At 44.0% G+C, this 27,855-nt stretch overlaps 1 protein-coding gene across 4 annotated transcripts in view; it reads left to right on the top strand.

Moving 5' to 3' along the window:
• Positions 1-27,855, top strand: part of LOC120955917 (protein sax-3-like) — a 125,824-nt gene that overhangs the window by 78,601 nt on the left and 19,368 nt on the right. For all 4 annotated transcript variants that reach the window (XM_040377152.2, XM_040377151.2, XM_040377148.2 and 1 more), the window contains exons 5-6: positions 22,212-22,505; positions 25,964-26,269. In XM_040377152.2, coding sequence (XP_040233086.2) covers positions 22,212-22,505; positions 25,964-26,269 — 600 coding nt within the window. The remainder of the gene's footprint in view (positions 1-22,211; positions 22,506-25,963; positions 26,270-27,855) is intronic.

The following is a 27,855-nucleotide window of genomic DNA, read 5'->3' as shown; positions in this document are numbered from 1 at the left end:
AAGAACGTACTACAACGCCAACAACGTTCAACTGCTGAGCAAACATGGCTCTGGAGGCATCTCAAGAGCATCTCAAGCATCATTTGCTGTGCAGAGGAGTCCGAGAGAAGGAAACATATACGACGCGACATATATACATCAAACCCCTTTCAGCCGTCCACTGCGGAGCGGAACAATTTGTTTGCAAATGAGACGATCTGTTTTTTTAGATGGGTAGAGACATTTCACTCTCTTCCTGGTGCTTTGGAGCAAGATTGTGCTTTGTAATAGCCATCTTTGGCATTTTTAGCTTGACTTGGAATACGCACATGGTGTATGGTATGGCGAAGAACATCAACGTCGTTTGGGCGTGAAGATAAAACTTCCTGGAACTTAATCTATCGATGTGGCGGCTCCACAAGGTCCCTAAGACACAACACCTCCAGTGGGACATGATGGTGTGCCTGGGGGAGTGTAACGTATTTAATAAGGGAAATATGATCCAATTCCAGCAATGCTCACCCGAAAATGTATGGTCCAGCGCAGCAATATTTTGTCCAAACTTTAATTTATTCAAAAGTTGAATGGCAAAAAAATAAGAACACTGGCGTGTGTCAATCTGTTGGGTGTAACAAATATCTTGAATATATGGTAAGTGACCCAACAGAGGGGAAACAAAGCTTATGTGATGCCGTGTGCCTTACACGATTTATACACATAATAATAGGACCATCAATTCCCACTTCCAGCTTGTTTGTCACCAAACTTTTGGCACATCCGTTATTCTTTTGGCTTTTCACAACTTATTAAGCACACCGTCGTGAACTTCGCCTAGTTTTTCGCCTTACGGAGGGATCTCCACTAGGAAGGCACTCTACTGCGTCGGACGCCCCGATGCGTCTGTGAAACGAATCTGTCAAGTTACGATGATAGATTGTGCTGTCGGTTATGCATGATGATAGTGGAGTCAAGCTGCTGGAACAGAGACTACTTTTTGCACTATCCTCCAGCACCATCACCCCAAGAGGGTAGGGTATATGTTCTAGGTTAGAGGAATTTCATGTTTCAGCTGCGTTCTAGTCGAAAGAAAGTTCGCAAGTTTCGTTTGCTCTCTGTTCCTTGTCATTTGAGTGTGTAGCAGCAACCCCGAGCAGCTACATCACTCACGACTGAGGATGCAGCAAAATTCTGGAAAATTACTTTTGGCGTTAATCCGGAAAAGATGGAATGGTTTGGCAGTGTAATGAATAGTCGTTGTGTATTCTCGGTGACAGATGGGATCCCCGGCTCGATGCGAGAGATGCCGGAAACTGGCACTGCAGATATTTCGTGTCGTTTATGGGGAGAGTAAGATTGGGTTGTGAGCAGCGAAACGAGATGTTAGTTGACGAGATGGCAGCAATCTTTCTTTGTCTACCCAAAAGGGTCAATATCGTATCTTTCTGCTCCCAATACAACGGCGGTATACGATAAGATCTGAAAACGATAGCCCCCGATGGGGTAGATTTTGCTTTTAGTCTGAACAAAGTCTGAAGGGTTTTTTCGGTGTCTTCCGTGAGGAATTAGAACACAAATCTAGCTTTGCACACAAAGCTAGGGTCTTCCAAACTTTTGCGACTACATCTGCCCGTCCCCAGTTCTGAAGATGTCCGCCCCAAAATCTACGATTATCATGTGGCAAGTGAGATTGATTACATTGATATGCCAGGCACGTCCTCCCGTCCAAGTCGGGCTCTCTACGTTTGCAGTAAAACTGAAGTAGCATCTCAACATAACCCCAACTATATCCAAAACGATTGTGTGTTAGCTTAGTGTCTGTCGCTAAGAGTGGGCCAAACGGCCGAGAGGAGAAGATTGGGAGCTCGCTTTGTGGGTAAATTTCATCCATCAGCACATTTTTTTACGGCACACGACACAAAGCGGCTAATTTTTCTGCGTCTTCGACAACCCATACGGAAGGAGCTGGTTTATAAGCGGTTGGCGTTTTGTTTTTATGGTGAATATTTACATTTTGCTGAAACTGAACCTTCTTGCGCGTTCGTTTGTGCTTTAGCGCTCTTCATCCGCATACTGTGCCGGGGAGAAATAATGAAATCGCAAGACGTGCGCATATATTTACCCCGCCGGTTTATTGCTACGGTCTTTGATCGAATGTTGCTGAGCTCTTGAAGGAAATAGCTTATTATTTTGATTTGTTTATATTCAGTTTAATGTAAACATTCCATTGACGTCTCTTCCTGTTAATGCTTTTCTGCGTGTGCAATGCTGTTTATAGCACGCGGCAGATGGAGCGAATCTTTGGCAACACTGCAAGCAGATTCGAGACGGGAAACGTTTGCTTTTTAAAGTTCGATTTTGTCATTAGGTTTTTGACAGCTTCATTAAAACTGCTCCTCCGCTCCATTTTATCTCTAACCACATCAGCGAGAACTCTACTCCTATGAAGCTGAAGTTTTAATTCCTCTTCTCTCGCTATCGACATTCAACCGTCGTCTGAACGGAAGTTGGTTGAAATGAAGCAATTTGATTATCAAAAAACCTGTTTGATACTTGAGGCGCAGTAAAATAGTGAAGTTTTCTGCTTAGAATTAATTTTCAGGATTCGTGTCTACGATTTTGAGCCTGAACGCTTTGACGATCGATTTTTTTTTCTCTATTGGTTGTGCTTCAATGTCACCAATGTTTTGTTTAGAGAGACGAGGAAGAAACCAGTCGCCGCCCGCCAGACTGTCGATGAGCATGAAAAATAACGATGAATTTTAATTGGGTGATAAAGCGAAACTAGTCGATCGCGCGCGCGTATATCAAAGCCACGATCTTCCGCGCACGACGAGCGGAAAAGAAAGGCTACAAATTCGAAACACTTTAGGTTTGAGTTTGCTCCCCATAATAATTACCACGGTGTGCGATTAAAGATTAGTGGGGCATCGTAAATCATTCTGTGTGTTTCTCTCTCTCTGTCTCTATTCTGTGGTGTTTGTCTGACCGGTGCTGCAAGCCCACGCGTGTCGCGCGCGCGAGTATTTTCACGTACAAAATATGCGATATAAAATTAAACTGGACACACGACATGATGCAGGGAATATCAGGGGAGTGCAGCGCGTGTGTAGACTGGTGTCCGTTGTCAGAGTAATGCTTCCCAAGGATGGATGGATGGATACAAGTGCAGCAAAATCTGCTCGCTGTCTGGAACCACCATCCACCACCTGCGCTTTGCGGCGACTTCCCTCCCGGAGCACGTATTGCTCTGACAGTCATCGAAATGCCCCGCAACCCCACTACCGTATATGTGTGGAGATATTTCAACCAGCGTTTCGCTTTCATCCCACCTCACGTGTATGCTATCCAGGGGAAAAGTGTGGTGCAGTGTTGGGAAAGGGGCAAAACGAGTTCAAGCTGCCGGTTTTACCAGATAAAATGATAGACAAACAAATTGGAATGCATTACTCGTAGCAACATCAGCTTTTTTTTTCGTAGGTTGTGCATGTTGTGGAACTACGATGTTGCTTGGACGACAGGTTGAGTGATGGTTTGTTAAGAATTAATAGACTAATTTCACAACCCCGGAGTGAGTGAGCTGGATTGGTAGGGTTGATGTTAATGTTGATGTTGATGGAATGCACAGACAGTCAATTTGCACAGGTCCATGTGATGAAGAAGAGTTGCGAGTTATTTTTTCTTCGCACTGAGTGGAAGGTAGTAGCTTAGCGGGAAATTAATTTTAAATTCCCAGATTAAACTTTATGTCGTGCATTTAAGGTCTTGTAGTGCCGAACATTAAAAGGAGTTAATGCATCGAACATAATTTATATTTGCAATTTATTTGGAAGTTTGCTGATGAGAATTTCATTTGGAATAGGAAGAATAAATATAGTACATAACATTGGAATTTATTTGGGAGTATGGTTTGAGACCTGATCGCCATTACAATTGTGCTATAGTAGTCAAAACCTTACTAAATTTCCTAGTGTGTTCCGACCGCAGAGTTGGATCTAATAAATTCCAATATCTAATAAATTATATTCAATTTACCTTGTTGTTATATCATCCTACATCGAAGTCTAACAACCAATTTCATGGTCCAAGACTCAGATGCAAAGATGGATGGGGTATGTTTTATGCCTTACAAATCATCTACAAATCAAATAATTTATTAATCGGACCAGATTTTACATTAGTAAGATCCGCCAAAACTTGTATTCAATGAAGAATGTATAGGACCCGCAGATATGATACTTCTTGCACACACCTTTTTCACATAATGAACTCCAAATATTCTTTCATAAAAATGCTTTGATTTATGTATGTTCCCATATAACTTAATATTTATTGTTGCATAATTGCGTCATGGTAGTTTCTGGTTAGTTACTGGAACTATTCATTTTAAACATTTTTCTGGTTAATTATCATCTGGAATACCATCCTAAAGTATGTTCATTCATCAGAATTATGCCTTAAGTCTTGAACATACCGTGATTCTGCTTTTCAAGCAGCATCTTATCGTTACTATCGGGCTACACCCCAAAAGAGTGAACCCGGAAGTGTTAGCTCTCTTCCCTCTGGGTGGCGACATAAAATCAAATGGGCTCATGATTTTGGATTTTTTCCGGCTTTGCCCACACACTACCCTTTCCGTCGCTGCTCCTCCTTATGATGCAGTCATTTACAGGAATCAATTCTAGACGCTTCCAGTTTTGGTAAAGCGATACGAGGCTCAACCATGAAGGAACCATGCGTGGCGTTTAAAGAAACAATTCCTGCTCCTTCATCTTCCCGTGCTGTGTGCGCTTCGTGGCGGCCTTCTCCAATTCATGGCTTTCCTTCATCGTTTGTCGCCACCACTCCTGGGGCACGCAATCGCTCGTCCCAGTCGCAATAGGAAACATCTCATTTTATTTCATTATTAAATCCGATGGAAAGATAAACACACACGCCGATGGTCACAGTCACAGTCGGATCGTGAACACACTTGACTTGACATCGTCATCATGATATGTGTGTATGTAGCTTGATTTTGGAGAAGGAGAAAAACCTCTGCCCCGGCGGACGCCCAGTGGACCTAGGAGAAGAACCCCCTGGGTGACAGTGCTCTTTGCTGTGGTGGAGTTGACACTAAGGGAATTTAATATCTGCTTTAACTTTGGACTCTTCCAGGGCGCTTATGGTTGCTTCAGTCTTAATATGTGGACATCCGTTTGAAACTAAGCTCGCAGCAGTAACACCAAGACCGGAAGTTATCCCCAGCCATATCGACTGATGGTGCTGCTGCAGTGTGTGATATCGCTCTGTCGCAAGTGTCTTATCGGGCTTTGGCCATCTTTTGCCGAAATAGCTATAGGGGAGCAGAGATATCTCTGAAACCATTTGGAAAGCGTATTCCCGAGGCGAGACCACCACCCTGTCACAGTTTCGAGCGAAATATATATATTAATCTAATATTCCTTTAGGGGGAGAACACTTTGCCATTGTTATATTCCTTAGCTTGTTCACACTTTTATACGACTGTGTGTATCGATAGGGGATTGTTACTTCAGCGTTTGCCGGCTGTTCTTCTCTGCCCCGGAGCAGCAGTCTACTGCTACAAGCGGTGTCAATTTTGTGGTGTCGGAAGTTAGATTCCGCAGTTAGATTAAACGGGAGCCGCTCAAAACAGTAACAACGAGGGCACTGCTATTAAAGGCGCTCCCGGGCTCCTGTGTTTGGTCGATTCGGGCGCACCGACAAAACAATGGTGGTGTGCGACCCTTCATGAGGTTGAGGCATTTGACGGAAAATTGATAGCAGACCCAAAAGGGCGGCATACAAACGCGTGCAAAACGAGACGATATAGCAAAGTTTTAAAAGGGGAGAATTGCTGCTAGCAGCAGCTTTTCGTTCTGAGTTTTAGTCGAATGAGGGAGAGGTGGAGTAGTGTATTTGTGTGTTTAATTTTAATTTTAAATGCACGAAACGCAAATACACACCCTCACAAAGCGCACACAGTGCTGGAATTAAGTGAACAACTAGATGGAAGAGGGCGTATGGGTGCCATAAAACTGAAGTTCCTCGTGAGCCGTTGTGTTCGAAAGTCAGCACCAGCCGCGTTACTAAAAAGGGGTTACTCTGTGTTCTGCCCGTTGCTACAGTAGGCAACACAACTCGACAATCAAACGGCCCTGGAATGGAAAATGCGAGTTTTGGAACTTTAAAAGCCTATCAGTGCTCCACCAACTGTCGATTCCCGACCCCTTACTTAAATCAGCTGTAACCGAAGACGGCGGAGTTGAAACATTCCAGCACGAAAGTCCCGAAAAAGTGTTGTGGCGAGTAGTAACGATTATACAAATCCCTTTGCGTGCACCTCACTCCCTCTCAAACTGGGAATCCGGGAACATCCCTTTGAGTTTGTACGCCTAGGTGTTGTTCAAACAAATGGTTCCGGTGTTGTGTTGGTGCGCAAGACCCATCCCTTCTCCTTTATGATGATTTGCATTTTAGATTACAATTTTTCCGACCGTCGCTCATATTTTCACAATTTAATTTTCACCATCCTCCTCCCGGGTTTGGGTTCTATTCTTCCTGATGCGATATTTTAAAACGATTCTATGATGCTTCTCCGCATACACACGGTCGTAGTGCTCGTAACACGTAATTGCAATGGAATGATGGGTTGAATATTAAGAGGCCTCCTCGGTCTGTTGTTTGTTTATCCAGCAATCGTTATTTCAGGGCAGCTATGGTTCTCGTTCTATCTGTGCAATGATGATGATGTGTTAACTCTCTTTCTATATGTTTTTTTTTTCTATGTGTATCCTAGTAAAGTGCTTAATTTTGGAAATCTGGCAATGTCTTTATTACCCCATTTCGGATCCTGGAAACGTGATTTGCTTATACTCTATTCCCATGGAATATTGATGAGTGTGGGGGACACTATGGGCAATCAAAATCTGGAGCATGCTTGTTTGTCATTTTTAAGCCACACAAGCAAAATGGACACACTTTTGAAGCTCTCTCAAACTTGTTCCTACTCGCTGCCGACACTCATATCTTCACCTAATGACATGCGAAGTTTTCCACCGCAGAACCACGAGCCTTTGTTGACTAGTCAGACTGAGGGTTCTTTTGGTCGTCTGTTTCAAATTTATGACTTATTGACATGTTGTCTCTCCACTTCACCTTTCTCTGTGTCTTTGTGTGTAAACTGTAAACTAACGAATGTGTGAGAAGCCTGTAAGCTCAAGATATTGTCATCAATATTTCAGCAGGATCTAGTTCCACTTGGGTAGGAATCGGGGCGAGAGGTGTACGTAGAGCAACTGGTTAGGGGATTATGTGTAAGGCTTCCGCTAACGACCCCATCATTGCCATAATCCTTAATTTGTACCAATCACTCCTATCAAGCAAAAACAAGTTCTCCGTGCTCAAAAAAAAGCACTCCAACATACACACGCACACACCGACTAAACTAAACTTGATAGCCAGATCATCCGCTGTTTGGCGCTGCGTGTGACTTTTCTTTCCCTTGCCTTCGGTTTGTTTTCGATGGGGCTGCTGCAAGCAAAGGCTTAACACACGCACACAACACAAGGATCGAAATGTTACACGAGTTACGGACACACGATTTCTTGCTTCAAAAATCTTCCCTCTTCTAGAGCTGTGTGGACATTGTCCAAAAGTGGTCATGAGGTGGAAAAATAAAATCAAGAAACTGGATCACAGAGATTATGTTGTCCACGCAGTCAAGTGTGCGCTGTTGCTGGAGCTTGGCCTCTCGAAGATAGTGCTGCTTTTTTTTTTACGGGTTCATAGTGTTTTTTCCTTCTCGGAACGGAACGGCACGGGGGAAATGGAAACATTGTCCAGTTGTTCTTCGGGGTCGCTGTTCGATGGCTATCTTCTTTTTTGCGAATTAATGAAATTATGATAATCCTTTTGCGGTTGGAGTCGGCGTCGTTCGGAAAGATCTGCTTACAGTGGAGCAGATTTTGAGTGGTTTTCGGTTGCTATCTTTTCCTTACCGCCGTATGCTTTTTGCTGCGTTTTCTCTCCAACACCTTGTGTTGCTGCTTTGCGCCCGCTTATCAAATCTCATCTTTTAAATCGCAGCGAGAACAGAACCGTGCAGAATATAATTAAGTGTGCTAATTGATTTTTATGCTTTTTTTCCTTTCGTTTCAGGTAAGAAATTCCTCCCATTTGTGATCGACGTAAGAATGTGTGGACTATATCAAAAGAGAGGTTTGCTTTACGGAGGTTATGGCTTAATGTTGGTTCCTTGTAGAATATAATTTAGTTCGTAGTTAAGTCATTATTGAGATGAGTTTATAAATTTTGGTGTTGCAAATGTAACCTTGTCATATTCTGTTTTGCTAGTCTAACATTTGTTTTCACTTCGTCTTCTTCGTTGATTGATGTTTAGTGATAGAACAATGTTTTCTCAATCATATAGTGTTTTATAGAACATCACTATTGAAAGAATCAACAAACTCTATTGTAGTTCAATGTCTGAAGAGTAAACGTTTTAAGCCAATGTTAGAAGTTAGAGCGTAAAGTATTCTCGTAACACCATGATGGCAGTTATTATTCAACAGTTTCGCAGTATTATTTTGAGATACCTAGCGACCCGAAAAGAAGTTTCACCTCCAATAATAACAATAAATTATTTTAATTGTACGTCAGTGCAAATAAATAATTCAAATCAACTGTCCTGATTTCATAGCTCCCTAGCAGAAAAAAGGTGTGTTTGCCGTCGACTCTTGACGAAAAGCAGAACTGAATTCGGCTGAAACTTCCCGTACCCGCGTAATGCCGCGACCATGACGACAAACCCAAGTCAATCCTGTTTCCTTTTTTTTCTCTAACCCTTGGACACTACTCCGTCTCCCCCCAAAATCTCAAATCTCCCCCCCCCCCCCTCGCTGGCGGCTCAACGTGTCAGCACGCTTTTGAAGAGACCGCGCGCGCGGGTTCTGGGCTCACTAACTCGGGAGAGCCCCAAACTCCCGGCCCCGAAACGTCAAGTTTTCTTCAAGTGTGTTGCGGCAGGCTGAGGGGAGTGGGACTTCAGCTTGAGAAGATGCCTTTGGAGCCGGTTTTCGTCACGGATCGCTGGGTCGCGTCTTTCGCGTATGTTTAACCCGCTCACGGGGCGGCACGGGTCGGCGGCACAATCCGCCCGTGGTCCACATTTTCGGGGTGATGAATCGTGTACAGCGCAAAGTGAGACATCCCGGGAAAGATGGATGATCTGGCCGCTTAAATTTAGCATTTGTTTTGGCGTTTTCAGTTGTGTTTGCTGAGTTTCTTCGGGGTGATGTCAACAGGCACACGAACGTGGTGGAAGATACTTTTCTGCCGTGTGAGTGCTGCAAGAAGAAGTTGCACGTGCTTTCTTGGCTAGACAAGAAGGCAAGAATGTTTGATGCAAGATTGTTAGCAGCAGAACAACGCCACTTCGATGATATGTAGAACCCACTCGCGGGAGACAACAGCTGAAGGGTCAAAGGGGCTGTGAGAAAAAGCTGAAATTGTTGGTCCCGCATCGACCCTGGGTCCTGGGGTGAGTGTGTGTGTGCTTGTGTACATGTTAAAAAATAGCTTCAAATCATTCAAACAAGACCAAGACCTGGTTGTTTTCGGCTGAACGCTGCAATTTTCAGTTCGGTTGTTTGCTAATGGGATTATTAATGATGATTTGTTTGGGGCAGCAGCAGCGGCAGTGTTCAGCATGTTGCTGTTTTCCTTCGCTAGCGAACTCTGGAATGAGTTTTTAATGTCTGTTGTACGCATTTTTTTTCCTTCTCTCTTTGCAAACAGGTGTGTTTGTTTGTATGGAAAGATGATAGGAGAACATTAGTTTGTTTGGCTGTTTTTGATTATTTACATTTTATTGCATTCCTTTTCCGCGATGGATCTTCGTTTGGGCCTGTCGAGGTTGTTGATTGAGCTGGAAGTTAGGATTTCAGATGAATCACTTCATAATGTTTGAAGGCTGGAAGAAGTTTTTGGACAGACTCTTTCATTGAATTAAAGGAAGTTCATTCACTTTGTTTAGGTATCGTCGTAGTGGACACATCTTTTGCGATGAATACTTCATAAAGCTTTTAATAACAAACGTGAAATATTTTTTTTTACTGATGCAAATGGCTTCAAATTAGACTACTTACGTAATCCTGCTTTAGTATCTGTAATCGATGACAGTTTTATTTTCAAACGGTTGCTCGGACATCAATAAAATGTCGTCTTATTTATGTTGTGTCAACAAATCAACGCGCCGCTTTGCAAAGGCACAATGTCGTTCCATAATTTGGCTACAAAAAAAAAGTAGACGTCTCGGATACAAGCGTATACTACTTTCCTGACAGATTTGACGATTGATATGACCGTAACAGCTTTAGTGTGATACAAAAATACTACACACACAGGTTTCTCCTGTCACCAGCGCTCGCCACCATACCACTAAGCCACTCTTCAAAGACTTTGAGTATACGTTGAGGCTCCGCTGATGTGAGTTGCTGCCAGCAAGCAATCAAAACACGTTTTCACAGTCACCCTTAAAATCTGACGCATAACATACACCAATTCGCTGTCCAGTTGTTTTTTTTCTCTCCTTGGGAACCAAAAAACAAAACCCGTCTATCCCAACTACTGTCTCTCAGGATTTTTTTTAGGACACTTTGGTTATTAGACGCGGAGGGAAGCGAAAGAAATTGATACTTGGAAAAACAGGGAGCATGATGTAGGCGGCAAAGAGAGTGGCGGCTTATCCTAAACGCACCGAAACTTGTGTTACTTCTTGTCATTGTCGCAGCTTGGATAAGTTGGACGACGCCGCCGTAGTGTCGGGAGTCTCTCCCGGCGGGCGCGTTAAAGTTCGCGAGGCAAATTTTTGCATGTCGTGTGTTGAAATTAGCGTGAAGCTGTGGTGTGTGTGTGTGTCTGGAGCACAAAAAAATGGGTACCTCGTTGCCTTTGTATAGCTTGGTTGCGAGGAGAGAGAGAGAGGGGTAGAGTTGAAGTTGTTGGGGCTTTGGAGTTAGGACACAGCTACCGATGAGGCCATGGGTAATACAGACGCAAAACAACAGCGAAAACATGCGAACCCCTGCTGGTGCGTGTGATGCCCACGTACGGCCACGATTTGCTACTAGCCATTGATGCTGATTTATTGAAACAGTATGTTTCCCTTCAGCTGTTTAGCCGCACCAGCAGTAGCAGTAGTTGAGAGATCCGAAGATGGCAGCATAGGAAAAGAAGGCTGCTGAAACAGTCAGCAAGCGAGCGTATGGTTTGTGGACAGGTTTCAGACCTCAGCAACACATGTACACCCTGAAGCAAGCATGGTTTGTGTTATAAAGAACAGCTGTTGCTAATCCAATCCTTTTATGAACTCTGTAACAGTCAAAATGGGTTACGAAGTTCTGAAAACTGCTTTATTCTTCAGAAATCTCCAAGAAGTGTTAAGTTGTGAAATTGATACAAGAGTAACATAATATGGCCTAAGTTCTACGATAGCTTGAAAGTTAACCGTCATTTTAAGAGGCCACCGTGCTTATTATCTTAACTATCCCCTCAAACCAAATTCTTCTGAGATTTCAATAGGCAGTCGTCGAACTGAATGTCCGATAGTTCACAAGCCTCGACCAAATTGATGGACCGTTACCGTCCAGGAACCTTTCATCCCAAACCAGCTTTAGTTGAACTCTCCCGTTAAAAAAAGTGCCGTTAAAAAGACTCTCGGCGTGTATACTTTGTTGTACAAACTTCTATGCCACGAAGAACCGCACAGACCCGCATTCTCGATGTGTCCAACCGTATCGAGTAGTTGATCTAAATTATAACTTGCAACTTCGCTTTTGGCACCGGGTGTCCGAATACTTTGGCGACTTCGCGTGCCGTACAGAGCGCTCCCCAAAGGGTGAACTAACGCAAAACCGTGTGGTCTGCGAAGGTTCGCGAAGACCAGCCTAGACATAGTTGCACTTAAATTCGGTCGTGTACAACTTACCGCTCCGGTGGTATCGCGTTCGTACGCCTGGAGACAGTGTGGAGTGTGCGAAATCGAAACGACGACGTCCACGACGACGGGAAGGATGTCTGGAACGCCTCCAGAAGTCCGGCGGTAACCAACTAGCAGCAGCAGCACCACCATTTTTCCTGGCCTGCATATTTTCTGCAACCAGTTGTTTTAACGTCTGTATCTTCACTTTACCGCCGATGTACGTATCACCTTGCCGCGCATGGTGTGTGGAATGTGTATACAAACTGGCGTTGAAATTCCGTTGACCCTTCTGAGCGGCGGCCCACTCAAACAACACGATCATCCCGCAAAGCGTTTGACTGGATGGGGGAAAATTATTTTCTTCTCATGTGTATTCAACACAAAAAAGCCCATCGCTCTCTGTATTTGGAATTGTAATAAAAAACGCATAAAAAGCGGGCACCCCCCCTCCCCCCCTCTCCCCCAGCAGTACCTTCCTGCGTGGTGTGTCGGCTTATCAGCGGGTGGTTGGTGTGTTTGCTACGGGTCAGTTTTGGTGAGTTAAGAGCCTCTCGCCGGGATGGGATTTCTGTGTGGCAGAAGTGTTGGAGCCGCCGTATGATCAATGTTTTAGGCGTGGATCATGAGTATCATCATCATGCATGTTGTTGTTACTGTTTGTGCTGGGGCCATGAAATTGGACACTTTCATGCAAAGTTTAACGCAACGGGGGGATTTTGTTGCTACATTACCAGCTGTGTTTGTTTGCTGGCACAATCCGGGGGTTCACTACTTAGTCCTCATGTCTGGTTTGCTGATTATGATGAACCCTACACGGGACAGCCCGGTCAATGTGTAATCAAATTTAGTGTTATTTTCGAGGAATAATGTAGTATTTTGGACGATTGACGCAAATGTACCTATCAGAAAAACGAAAAATAACATTATTTCGTGAAGAAAGTGGGATATTGTTGATGGTGTCTCAAAAACATGTAAGTGATTTTACGTGGTTATTTGCATTGCAATCAAGTATGTGAAAGTAAAAATAACCTTGCGATGAGAAAGTAATGCGAAAATAATCAATATAACTCAGCAAATATATTTATCCCTACGATGATTTGGTATATATTATCCTACCCACGTTCATTTCACTCCATTTTCGTCAATCTCTTTTATGAATTAAGTTCATTAAATTTGTTATTTAATTAAATAATGGATGTAGTTGTCACAATCAATTCTATACGAATATTCTGTGACGTTTGAAAGCGTGAAATATGAGGTTCTCGTTTTGGAAATACTACCTACTGCAGTTGACGTTGCCCCTGAACCTGGACAAATGATTCAAACAGTGTAGTTTTCAGAGGTTCTATAAATGTATCTTAAATCTTATTATGGAGCCTTTAACGATACTAGACAGCGTGTTTCTAGTCGTGTTTTCATTTATAACAAGGTGCATTGTAGAGATCAGGTGGTGGATTCTAGAATCAAAGTGTATGAGTCCAGGTGGTCTCATAGCCTGTTTTTATGAAAAAAATTAACGTCTTTTTTGACAGGATGGGTGAAAAAAAATAGCTCAAACGGTCTTTCTGGTAACTTGACGAATACACAAAACACTTCTTCATGCAGAATACACACTAAAATCTTTATTCAGAAAAAGAAGCGATAACAATCATCCTTCTAAATACATACACCTTGGGATAAGTCTACCTGTATATTATATCAACTTTGATATCTGCTCGAAAACTGCTATAAAATGCTAACAGCTGATAGGCTGAGATTTCAGTCTACGATCTTAAAAGGAAAAAGAGGCCTTATATCTAATTTTTAAGCTATTGGTGCAACCCACAATCAATAGAACATATTGTATATATCACTCGGCTGTTCTATTTGGATGAAATGTTGGAAATGTTATAATTGATATACATCTCTAACCTGCTTCATTACATTCTACTAGCAGGGATAGTCTAAATAGCTTGACAGCTTGAAATATTGACTGATTCAACAACTAGGACCTAAATTTGGAACCAACAACAGCCTTGAAACTGTTCCACAGTCCTTAAAACGCAAGTTTGTTTTTACCACCCGTCGAACCACAAAGCTAAAAAGGTTTATAAGCACATTCTTGTCCCAAAATAGGTCAGGATCGTTTAGGGAATCAACTGTCTAATGGGGCGGGAAAAAAGAGGCAGTCGTCCAACGGCCTGGGCGGAAGCGCGGACGACGGACGCTCCTCGGTTAACCAATTTGCGTAAAAAAGCATTAGGCAATTAAGGGCAAAAGCGAGCGTGGGCGAGAACCACCAGCATAAAAAAGCCTAACCAAACGTAGCGCGCTCTCGTTATGCTATGCTGTGCGTCGTCGTGGCGGGCTTGCGTTCGTGGAAATCACACTCTAAATATTCTATGAATATGAAATGATACGCAACACCGAAATGTGGTTGGCGTGTCTGAAATTAATTAAAGCCTTAAAATGGCAGCCTCATTCACGCACGAGGAAAGGTGTAGGAGTGTAAGGACAGCAGGAGGTGTGTGGCGCTCCCATTTTTACCGAGGGCAGACCGGAACAACGCGACCGGGCTAATGGAAGGATCAGCGTGAGCTTTTGCCGTGTGGGTGAGGAAAAGGAACAACAGCCCCGAGCCGACAATTTTCACCGAGCCATATCGACACACTGTGTTTGCTTTTTTGCGGTGAAACAGTCGTGTCCTTGCATTCATTCCCTCTTGGCTTGGTTTTGAGGCTTTCCCCCTAACACATGTGTGTGTGTGTGTTTGTTTCGGGATGAGCAGCCAGTTGTTGTGTGGTATAAAATGGCTTACCTCGCGAAGGCAATTTAGTGTACATCCGCATCATTTCCCTTCAGTTTTTTTTCCTGTTGTTCAGCACGGGAGATGGCGAGGAAAAGCATTTATTTGTCCTCTGCTCGGCTGGAAAACCGTGCTCCTGTTTCCGTTGTTTTACGTTTAAAACCGTTCGCTCCTGCGTTCGCGGTGTAGGAATTTAGGGCCGCTTGGAATTTGGTGACTTCCCTGGGGGGAATAGGAATTTTTGTGTGGAGCTTAGAGAATTAATGAATGCAATCGATTTCCCCCCCAAAAGCATCGTCCAAGCCCGCCCCCGTTTCTAGGGTCCGTAGTTTGTACCCAAATTAGTTCCAAATTTTCGAAACCATTACCAAACACTTAACGTTATGCAGTCGGCGCCGGGGACGGTTTGATGCTTGTGGACTTTTCATGTGACGCCAAAGCGGGCGTCATCATCATCCCTTTCAAAAGCCATCCTAAACCATCGGCTAAAAGTGGTTTTGGCGGAGAATTAGCATAGGCCATAAACCCCCATTATTGATGGCTGGTTAAATTGGGTTATGTTTGCGTTGCGTTGCTTTTGTCGCTTGTAGTTAGTACGTCCGGGCGAAATCCTCACGGTGAGGCTTTTTTTCGGAGGGGCGATATACATTGACGCTTATTTTGGGTGGGTGTGGGTGCTTTTACCTGCTTTGAAGATTATCGGGACACTTTCCTGTTTTATTATCGTGCTTGGTGGCACATTGTTTTTGGGAGTGGAGATCAGCTCATTAAATTGAGCTTTAATCCGTTGAGATAACCTTTGATCCGCGATGTTTGATTTCAAGTTGTTGTGTTTTGGATGCTCCATAAGAATTTCATTTGAACTTTCTGATGCCAAAATGTTGTATAGAAAGTTGTTGAAAGTGTGATTCGAAAAATAAATCCCCGGCAGAGCTCTTTAAAGTAGAATTATCTCACTGTAGTTCCCACTTTTATACTTATCTCATACAGTGAGAAAGAAGAAAAACTACGCCCTGATGACTCCACCAATCTCTCCCCAGTGTTCAAACCACGACAAGAAAAATGGAAAAACTTGTACACGTTGACAGCTTGCAAGCTCATTATATGCCCGGTCTCCCGGTGGTTTCCACATCCAGTCTGCATCTCCCTTGGTGTACGAGCAATGGACCCGACAGCGTGTCACTCGACTCGGTGATGTTGGTTACCTTTGCCCTGAACTCTGAACAGTGACCACATAGCTCTCCCATCTCCCCATTCCTTGGTGCACTATTTTTCAGCTTCATCTGTGCTCTCGGAGTGGTTTTGAGGTAATTTTTCAACGATTGAACTGAAACCCCTTCCCTTCGCTCCATCTGCCTGTCACTGTGCCACTTTACGCTGCACTAAATGTTCGACTGGAGTGGTGTGTGTTGCTCCACGTGTTGTGCTCTGTACCGTTTGGCAAAGAGCCGAGTCACGAAGAGTCAAAGAAGTCACGTGTTGTTGTCCGGGGTGTTGATGTTGATGATGATGAGCATTGAATGTGAGCGCGCGCGAAGCGCGTTCGCGAAGGAAGACGTATGACACGGATCGTTGACCACAATTTCTGTCCCTCACACACTCTAGGTGTGGTATGCGTGTGTGTGTGTGTGTGTTGGTACACTTAACCCACCGTTGTTGTCGTCGTCGTTTTCGCTGTGCAAGAGAGATGAGTGATTAACCCCGCCAGTCAGTTGACCCGACAGAGCATCTCTGGGCGAGTGCAATAGTTTAGCGTCACTTCGGGGGTCGCCGGTGATGAACTGTAAGTACTAATTGGTACTCCCCATTATCCATCAGTTTTGTAGCTCATTTTGTAGCAGCTAAGCACAGTGGAAAGTATAATTTGTTATGTACGGTTCACTCCCACCCCCGATTAATTTAGGATATGTATTTATAATGATTCATTCACTTCAGAAACTTAATGTCAGATGTCGGTCAGAAGTTCATGAGCTTCATGAGCTAAACATATTTCATTGGACGTTTGTCACTTCATCATATCTGCATAAAACCAAGTCGAACTTTATAGTTGACTTGGTATAGTTTGGAGTTCTCTTTGCATGGTCAGTCCGTCCTGACTGGAACCTAGGATCATGGATGCTCCAAAGTTTCTACTTTATTTGACCCATCTTCCTGTCATGTCGCAAACACCGTAAGGTTGCACTAAAACGTGCATATAACGGCGCACATATCCAGCCGCTTCATCACAACTTTATCACCATAAACAATGACCAACTCTCGAGTGTGTTCCATGATATTTTCGAGCACAACCGAACGCGCCCCGTAGCTCTAAATTGGGGAGTGAATCAGGTCGCGTCGGCGGAACTGGTGATGATGATACGCTTTAAGGCCCCAGTTTTTGTTCTTAACCCAAGAGCACGGGAAGGGACGGCGGGGAGTGTGTTAGCTGGGTCGTTAAATTTGTCAAAGGCACCGCCATTAAAAACTATATCAATAAAATTTCTCAATAAAAACTAGTGTAATGCCCCACAGCGCAAAAAAAAAGAGTCAACGCCGCCTAATTCCTCTTTGGTAGACAAAAACTGCTCTGGTGATGATGGTGGCGGCAGTTGGACGGTTTCCTGTTCTGTGTGCTCTGATGGTGGTGGATACGAGATGCAATAAAAGTGCAAAAGGGGTATTCCAGCACAAGCCCGCGACCACAGAGAAAGAGCAGTCTGGGAATCGAATGTACGGTGGAGTTTCTATCATGGTTTAGATCCTCGTGCGAATGATACAGATTTTGGAGAGGCTTTGCCGTCACTGGGGATACAATCTCCAAGACCGATCTGCTGGGGGAGATAACTCTGCCCTAAGGTATCGTATGGGGAGTTCACATGCATCGTCGTCCATCGTTTTTCGGCGCGGGCTAACATCTCTCACTGCACAGCTCATAAATTTTCGGATGCAAAACAACACATTGCCCAGAAGAAGACTCTGTTAGTTCTTGCGATGGAGGGAGATGAAGAAGGCACGACGGCATCCAGAGTAAGGGAAGCGCACGGGTGTAGTGGAATTTCTGTGGCGTAGTTTATATTCGGTCCACACAGTGGCGCCCCTGGAATGTGTCATGCTGGTGGAATATCTGCCGGATGACACGAAACACGTCGTCGTCGTCGTCGCTCACACGTACTCAAAGACGTTTTACGAAGTTGTCCGTTGCAGCCGACGGCACTGTTGTTGATGATTAGGTGTGCGCTCTGTGTTGATAACGATTTTAATTAAATTTGGTTTGACTGTTGTGTCGGGCAGCCGTTTAAATTGAAGGAAAACATTATATCACCCAATAACCATATCGTGGGAGAACGCCACAGTTTGACAAATGCTACTGCGCGCACCGGCTGCTGCTGCTGCTGCCTGTCTTGTTACTCCACTCACCATAATTTCCTACTTAACTGGATGATGAATGGTCACCATCAGTGCGATCATCACATCATCTGGCTGAGTGTGTTAAAAAAATACAGTACACGGCGGTGGCACCACGAGCATTGTGCGGGCCACTTTTGCTTGTTTTTTGCATGATGATTGGCGTTGATTTATTTATGGATGCGAGAGAGAGTCGCTTTCCGCTTTTCGGTGTGATGTAGCGCATTCCTCCACTTCGCTACTCCATAACACACCCCGTGTGGGGTTAACTCCATCCAAGCTGCATACTGCCTGAGGAATTTTGAACTATTATGTCAAGTGGAAAAGCTGAACGACTGTTGCTGCTGCACGCCAGGGAAGGAGAACCGGCACGACGGGAAAGAACGTAGTCAGCAGTCGACAGTTTGAACAGCTTGTGGAAAGGAAAATATTTACTCATCGCAAAAGTGAACGGCGTGCCAGGCATGATTTCCCCGATTTTCTCACTTTGTTAGTGCGTTCCGACAAGGAGAGTAGTGTGTGTCTGAGGTGTGATGGCGGTGGTGGTGAAAAATCAAAACAGACTGCGAACTCCAAACTGGACCAACAACACGCTGCTGTTCTTGTTGCAGAACCCTTTGCGTACTCCCGGTGTATGTAAAGGATGAAGCTGTCAAAAATTTCTTCATCAAGTTCGTTTGGTGCTGCGCTGGCTCTGGTTCATAATGCCATTCATCGTCGCACGGGTATGGGAAATTGAAATCGGCAGCATTTCGCCGGCACAAAAAATAAAGCATTTTTGATCATGTTTATAATGGAGTGGCAACGGAGTTGTAGCATTCGAGCACAACGTAGTGTTGCACTTTTTTTTCGTAAGTCATGTCATTGGAATCGTGAAACAACATTTTTTCTCCGAAGTGTATAGGCATTCTGGAAAGGGAAATTCATTGGAGGATGTTATCACATTTGTGTCATATCGTTTGAGAACGATATAATTGTGGGTCCTTCTTGAATAAGGTACCAACATGCCGAGATGAAGATCTAAAAGTATGAAGACATAATTATGTATACAACAAATTGTGAAAAGAGCGTGGAGAAAAACGAAAACATACAAAACAACAAAAATGTAATGAAATATAGGTACTGTTATACCCTTTTTAACTTGAGTATTCGATAATAAGGAATAACGCATAACAGAGAAAGACATTGATGTACAACGAAATAAAGATTCAACAAAATATTCTTCACACTTTGCTACTGAAGCATAACCTGCCTCTCAACCATGTAAACCTGATTTTATTCTAGTTTATTGTTGTTTTATATTTTATCATTACTAAAATATCAATAGCGTCCTAACAAATGCTGCAAGTTATAACATTTTGCTTAAGGCTACCTCTTTCTTAATGTTTGACTAATTGGGACTAGCATATATCTTTACTACTTTCCGAAGGAGTAACCGACTATTCATTGCGGCAAAAAAATAGAGGCAGCTAACACACTCAGTCACGAACCACATCCAACTACACAACATCTGCAAAAGCTAGGCGAAGGTAGTTGCTCGAACTTCCTTTTCAAGCCAACTGCGCTTGCAAGTTTTGTGCAGGTTTTTTGTTCGTAGGCAAGTGTGCCCATATTAACGATGCCTGCAGGATGTAGTAAAGACCCGATTTCTTAACGCTCCTCCTACCCATCGTCTCAGTTAAGGCATGGTTCTTCCACCATATGTCTTATGTTGGCTGAAGGCTGTGGAGCGAACCCCTCCGACCGATTATGGTGCATTTTCATACCACGCACACACAAAATGACATTTCCACCGCTGAGAGAGAGACAATGGCTAATAAATGTGCAATTATGGTGCCCCGGTGCTTTAGGCGGTTCCATCCCACGTACGGCGGAGCAGAAGGTTGGGGATTAAAGCGGGTTTTGCGCTTGCCACAAGCGCTCTTTTGCCTCGTGTGTCTTTACATAAAGCGTGCATAAAACGTGCAGAAATTGGCAACCTTCCATCCGCTCGCTAGGAACCGCTGCCGAGGCGATAATACGCCCGGGTCCACCTGATTGATCTTCGATCTCGGGTCGGTTTTTCTCGGCTTTTTTTTTTTAGAGTGCCTTTTGCTAGCGCCATCTTTGGCCGTAGTAGTACGTCGTGCGTATCGTAGATTCTCCGTTTTGGTGCGTCAAAGCGGCGTCAAACTGGCGCATATGCATGCATGTTGTGGGGGTGAAAGCATTGACAATTGCACTCGTGTGTGGGTGGTAACGGAGGGGGTTGGTGCACTTGGTGTGTAGGTTGCATATGCGTGGCACTATTTTAGATCCGTTGCACTGTCTTTTGATCAAAAGACACACTTGCGTGTGTCCTCAATTATTGCGAGATTTCTTCTTCATAGATTTCTTGGTCGCTGTGGTCGTATGCAAAGCATAGGCGTGTGCTGTTTTTTCAGGTTGTTGCCCTTAATATTGAGTATTAATATATATTTGCCATCGTATGAGTGGTTGCTGCGGCTTTTAGATGCTCATATCAGTAAAGACATCCGTTGACGAAATAAACAAACTTGAAATGATGAGTATGAACATTCTTAAAGCCTCGACAGACGGTATGTTTGGTTTCAAATTGAAACTGTCTCGTCTATTCCACTCATCTGACAGATCAGACAGTTTTCGCATGAAATGAATTAAATAATGAAACAAATATTTTGAAAAGCATAATCTCCAGCAGATTTCACGCTCAGAAACATACAACAGTCGCAGTCTTCTTGAATGCCCTCCCAACTTGTGCATATTTGTCTGGGCAAGGTTCAACATTATTATCATCAATGCCATCACCCTTGCGTCTTAACCTTGTGTGTGTGTGGTGTCGCAACCGCTGTGTGCACTTTCGCTGCAGGCAGAATTGTGCATAAACTTTACGACGACAGGTTGCAAAAGACACGCCACCGCCATGTCGTCGGGTGGTGATGGTGGTGGGCGCCTTAATCCGCAAAAAGCAACAAAAAGGAAGCAGCAGCAGAAGCTCATTGGAGAAACCCGAACCAGTTTGGCATGCTGTTGGCGGTCTCTCTCGAGTCATTGAATTGCAGTTGCTAAGGTCTTTCTGCAAGGAAACTTGAGAAAGTGCAACGCGAACCCGAAGGCGGTGTGTTGGCAACCAAGATGACACTCGCCAGACTAGCGTTGATTAAATGAAGCTGTCAAATTGAGTGTATATTAAACGGGCGTCCATTTGCATGGGCCATCCATTGCAGACGTTCGGAACGGGGTTCGCTCGCTCGCCTATCATCCTTCCGGTTGGCCGTCTTCTTATCCGAGCTGCCTGTGCTCCTATTCCCATGCTTGCTATGGGCGCATCCTCTCCTGTGCTAATGTTGTTACCGCTGCTGCTGCTGCACTCGAGTTTGCTGTCTAAGATATTGGGATCATGAAATGAGAGCTTGTTATTACAGCAGCAGCAGTGAGCTGCACGGCTGGATTAAGAATTGTGCCTGTCGATTATGAAGTCACTTGCTTGGAACTTCCAGTAGAAGAACCTCCTCTTCTGTGTTACGGACGGGGGCCCAGTATTTAAGCCTTGTGAGCCATTTGAAATCATTACGAGAACATGGCGCTATCAACAGTTTCACAGTCGTCGCACTGAAAACAGACCCGCTCGCACACACAATACAGGCTTTTGGGATTAGTTTTACGCAGTAGTACCGTAACGAAAAGGCCGAACGACAAGGACTAGGTCCTCCCTTGTAAATTATAACTTTATCAACTTGCTGCCATTTTGCTGTGCGCCCCCATGGTGGTCTTCCAAGGTTTTTTATCGCTCCCTTGGGGAAATCCTGGGAGAGAGCCTCCGTGCTGAGGAAAGGGTTCTACCGGATTATAACCATGTGCCGACCGGAAAATGTGGAGCAAGCTTTCCTCTTTGCAGTTGGAGCTGGGAGGACTTGGGTTATAAAATTTGCATATTTGACAATGATCCGGATTTTGCGCTGTGTTTAATTCGTGAAGCGTGTATTATAACATCTTCGATGTGGGGAGGGGGAAGTTACGTTTTCCCGTTTCCAAGGAAATATTAATCGATCGATTCTGTTACCTCTCTGCTCTCTTCCCCCACAGGCCAGTACCGTGCACCACGGATCGTCGAGCATCCCAACAACCAGATCGTGCCGAAAAATGAACCCGTGACGTTGAACTGCAAAGCGGACGGGAAACCGGATCCGGCCATCCACTGGTACAAGGACGGTGAGCCGGTGAAGTTCACGCCCAACCATGTCCTGCTCCCGACCGGCTCGCTGTTCTTTCTGCGCACCCTGCACAGCAAAAAGGAGAATGATGCCGGTGTCTATCGGTGCGTCGCATCGAACCTCGCCGGTATTGCCGAGAGCCGGAACGCTACGCTGCAGATTGCATGTAAGTAGACTTGTAGAGGAAATTGATTTTCTGAACCTAGAACAACACCTCTTTAGACGTCATTGGAGAGCATCATGGTACCTGACGCTTGGTGTTATGATCGGCATTCAATTAATTTTAAAAAGAAATCGTTCATTTTTCACACTTTCAACAAGAACTGTGAGCTCTTATCAAGGTACTATTTTCATTCTTAAAGAGATTTATATTCAATTTTTGAATATCTTCTAATATGATTAAGATAAATCCTGTTACGTTGGCTCCACACGTCATGTTCATGGCTGACCCTTTTAAGGTTTAGATTTCCAAAATCGGGAGTTCAAGAGTGCTGGGTTTGTTAGGGCATGGTCACACCTAAAACGCACCTATCCCGCATGTGACACAGTGTTCAATAATTTACGATACAAAGCACTTTAGAAGATAAGCAAATACGTCGAGTCCCGAAAAACAAATGGAACGATCGTTCCCTTTTGTCAAGGTCCTACGGATGACCCTACGATGCATCAATCTATCTCTCCCGGAACCCGTCGTAATGTACTGGTGTCGCGACTGCATCATCATCTTCTCCTATCCTCGCCGCACACATCCAATCTATCCTTGTTGTCGGCGTTGAATGTGTGTAGCTCTTTCCTAGCCTACAATATATATGCAGATAGGGTTTAGACGGGAAGGAGATGTATCATGGCGCCATCGGCTGCCGCCTCTTCTCCACCTCCGTCTCGCACTGCTGTCACACAAGGTGCACACACACCGCAACATCTATGCGCGCTTATTTGCATAATTATTTATTACAACAATAATCCTACCTGATCGAAACAGCGCGCTTGCATGTGGCAGGCAGCAGCATCGGCAGCGCACCTCAAATGGCAATTCCGTTCAAACCACTTTGTCTTGTATCTCCGTGGGGATTGCTCCAACACGTTATGTTGCCCCATGCCCCACATCCCCACTCTCTTTCTCTCTAGTCGAGACGTACACTATCCACCATCAGATCGCCACTACAGCGACCCAGCAGCTGAACTTACTCCCAGGCCCATCTCATCCATACCCAGTATCTTTGTTCGAGGCGAGAGTAATGATGATAATGGAAGAAAGGCACAGGAAATTAAATGATACCACACTCTCTCTCTAACCGGCATCGGCGCAGTATCCCTTACCCATGTCGAGCGACATGCAATCGGCCCTGTGGTTGAAGAGATTCCACCGCCAGTCTTCTTTGTTTATCCCATTTCGCTAATGGTTAGTGCTTCCTGTGTGCCGCCAACCAGGGAAGAAGACACAGGAGCCTCTTCAGGTGGAGTGATGTTGTGTCACATTGAAATTGATGCTTTGTCACTTTTATAAATAGGCATGAGGTGTCGCACACGATTGATGATATTCGATTTGGCCTGGCCTGGTGGCAGTTCGGAAAACCGGCAACGGGCAGTAGGTCTGCTCCAATCGGTGGATATAAATCTCTGACAGGAGGAGAGTGAGAGAGTGCGCGCAATACACCATACACCTCTAGTCGATGTTGTAGTCTATGCAGATTGAATTACGCGGATGTGAAACAATGGCATTGTGTTTGGTTTATTGGGGGCAAAATACGTAGGGATTTCTTCATAATGGTATCTTTTTCCTGTGTGATTGTTTTTTTTATATTGTGAGTTAAATCCTCAGAGATATCGAAACCGAATGCCAAAAACATGTTTTTTAAAGTAAAATTATTATAATGTTATTGACGAATAGATAGTAATGATATTGAAGGATAGATCTGATGATTTTACAAATATTTTACCAGATAGTCTCATGAATCAATTTGATTACTAGACAACAACGACAACAAGAGATTATGTCAAACAATAATGCTAGAAATATGTTTAACAATTGTATTCTTAATATGAGTAAGATCATATAAGATGATATCAGAACTAGAAGTTACCACAAAGTCATTCACATCGTGTATACGTTCTTCTTATGATCTAGACAGAATCATGATATAGAATTTGATAGAGGGAGTGATATTTTACAATTGCATTGAAATTGTGACTTCATTTGGTTCTTGTTGTGCTAGTATTGTGATGTTGTATGCAAAATTTGGAATGTCGTCAAAAAATGTTGATATGCATTTGTTGAGTACATGAACGAACGATGTACGTTTACCCATTTTTAGCTTGATAGCTCGATGACTGATTCCAATTCTTAATATTTAAATTTAGGGAAAACTATTTTTTGTCTTCGAGAGATTTTTTTTATTCCAATTGGTTTTAATTCAATTTTAATATCCAAATCCCAAATTTAACTCAGATATAACATCATACTATACATATAACTCATTAGCACAATTATTTTTGATGAATTTCTACACTCCATTGTCGATTGATCTGACAATGACGTCGCAGAGCAGTAATTGTATATTCGTGTTTTTCAACCAACCCTGTTTTTTTCGTCATTTCATTTACAAACGCGTATCTACATATGAATATTAATACAATGTCTAATTAGAGCGCGCTCTGATGTGTACTCTCTTTGCCTATGATGGCATTATTTGATCGACAGGTTTCCCCGGGCTGTGTTGATATGTATACGGTGCTTCAACCGCTAATGAAAACAAATCTGCATAAATTATGCGTCGCTGTTTCACCTTTCCCCAACAATTCACCGTTGCTCGATCGACACTTAAGACAATGGAAAGTGTTCTCCATGTAGTACGGCACTGGCTTTGGCAACAGGGTCCACACGGCATCGGCTTCGCCCCGTCAAAATGTTGATTAACAAAACCGGTGAAGTGCAGAAAGGCCGACAGAGAACCCACCCTTGTAATGACACTGGATAATGACATACTTGACATGCATCGCACCCAGAACGGTGAGCGCACATCGGGACGACCGACCCCTTTCCACTCCGGCACCGTTTCGCGCGTTCCGCACCATCATTACACAGGACAGCGAAATGGGTCTAGCTAATGCATCGTGTGTTACGTTTTGTACATGTCCTCCCGCGTCTGTCACTTGACGCTTGCAGATTGCATGTGAACATGTGCACACGGAACAGGTTGCGATCCGTTTAGTATGTTGGCTGACTGACGGCGGGTTGACTTACGTTACGGTTCATCGACGGCCGTTTCAACATAACCATTAGAGAACACGATTCTGCCGGTTGCATCTCAACTAACCTTTATAATTGAGCTCCCGTTCCGTTCACCTGAGCTCATAATTACCTGCAAGTGCGCACGGATGCGCCATCGATCCTCTGAACTACATTGCTGCATTTAACAGTGCACCATTGCAGCAGAGACTCGCCACCGCTCGAGCTGATGTTCGCCTAACGCGCGCACGCGGGACAAATCTAAGTACCTTGTAAAATGGTGTCAATTCGATGATAATGATAGCCGCTAATGACAGCAAATAACAGGATTTTCAGGAGGTCTCGTCTGTTTAATTTCTTACGCGTTTTCGTGTTCTCTTCTCTTCCCCACCAAGTGCTGCGCGACGACTTTCGGGTGGAGCCGAAGGATACGCGAGTGGCCGCTGGTGAAACTGCGCTGCTCGAGTGTGGCGCCCCGAAAGGCAGTCCCGAGCCGGGCATCCGCTGGCTGAAGGACGACGTACGGCTGGTGCTGGAGGAGAATCTGCGCTCGGCGAAGGAGATCGGCCGCATCCGGATCGTGGACGGTGGCAACCTGCTCATCAGTGACGTTCGGGCGACGGACGGCGGACGGTACCAGTGCGAGGCGTTCAATGCGGCCGGTAAGCGCGTAAGCTCCATCGCCCGGCTGATCGTGCAAGGTAAGTGAGGAGGAGTGCAGGACATGGACATGATAATGAGGCATAGTTTTCCGCAGAGTAAGATGTTACACCGTACTCTGCTTAGTTGTGTTTGACGGGTACGATGGATGTGTATCTGTGGTTAACTTAATAATGCCTTATCGAAGTGGTATGAGAAGATGCGATACTGCACGATGGTTGGTTTGACTTGCAAATCGCTGCAATGATGGTCCAACCGAGCTGACAAGGAATAATTACTTACTTTCTTGCTTCTCGCAGTAGGGCAGTGGATTGAGGTATTGATGTGCTACAAAATAATATAAAATTACAAAACAATCATTGAGCCTTCTCAGGAATTCAGAAATGAATACATAAAATTGCAGGGATTCCTAGTTTATGCCATCGTGTAGCCAAGCTTAACTATCTTTTAATTTAGTTTTATATACAACCAATCATTTCCATCTAATAACAGTAACTCACAGTATCTTAGTATAGTATTGTCAGTATCGTCAGATTTAGTAGACCATGGGGTTAGTCCCTTTGGGAATAGCTCTATTGGAATTCCGGCCGAAGTGATAAGGCAAGTTAGAATGACTATGACAAACGTCACTTGCCAGATGAAGGTGGATGGAAAACTTTCAGGGCCTTTTACTACCTCCAATGGTCTGCGCTAGGAGGACGGTCTTGTCAGTCTCCTATTCAACTTGGCTCTAGAGAGGGCCATCTGGAACTCGAGGATGAGACCACGGGAAATATATTTTATAAGTCAACCCAGATCCTGCTATACGCTGATGATATAGACATCATTGGTCTCTGGCTCTCCTATTTAGCAGAAGCCTACCGAGCAGGCGGCAGAGAACCTGGGATTGTATATAAACGAGGCATAGACCAAACTGATGGTAGCAACATCAGCGGCCCTACCAATAACTAATCCAAACTTACGTAGGCGTGACGTACAGATAGGTGATCGCACTGTTGAAGTCGTCCTAGAATTCATCTGGGGTCAAAGGTCAGCAACGACAATAGTATGTAAAATGATGATGAGAATGAGTATGAGAATAGTCATTCTAAACGCCTGAGTAATCAGTTCACCTCAAAAAACCTGTCGCGACGGACGAAGCTGGGAGTATATAGAACCTATATAGTACCGGTACTAATATACTACTTTGAGACATGGACACTGTCTAAATCTAACGAAACCCTATTAGACGCGTTCGAGAGGCGGATTGGCAGACGAAGGCGCGACAAAGACCGCAAAGCGGTTGTAGCGCCGTATAAGTAACTAAGTATGAGATTCGTCATGAACTCATTATTTGGTCCTGATGACCATTTGATGTACTTTCCCTGTTTTGAATTGACTTCTTGTTAAGTTTCTATATTCATTTTATAAATGATCATGAATCGTTAGAAGATAATAAGAAAATGTCATAAAAATGTATCATATCATAGAATGATCCTAATCACTAACTCTATATTATAGAAAGTTGCCAGAAGTCTGGATTAGATAACACCAAACCGTAGAAAATGTAAGGAATTTACAAAATTTTGGCTACATTCTAACAAAACCTGCCCAGTTTCTTCAAAAATTACATTGAACATATAATTTG

This window comes from Anopheles coluzzii, chromosome 3 (genome assembly GCF_943734685.1).
Source record: "Anopheles coluzzii chromosome 3, AcolN3, whole genome shotgun sequence".
Taxonomy (NCBI): domain Eukaryota; kingdom Metazoa; phylum Arthropoda; class Insecta; order Diptera; family Culicidae; genus Anopheles; species Anopheles coluzzii.
This window is presented reverse-complemented; position numbering and strand designations above follow the sequence as displayed.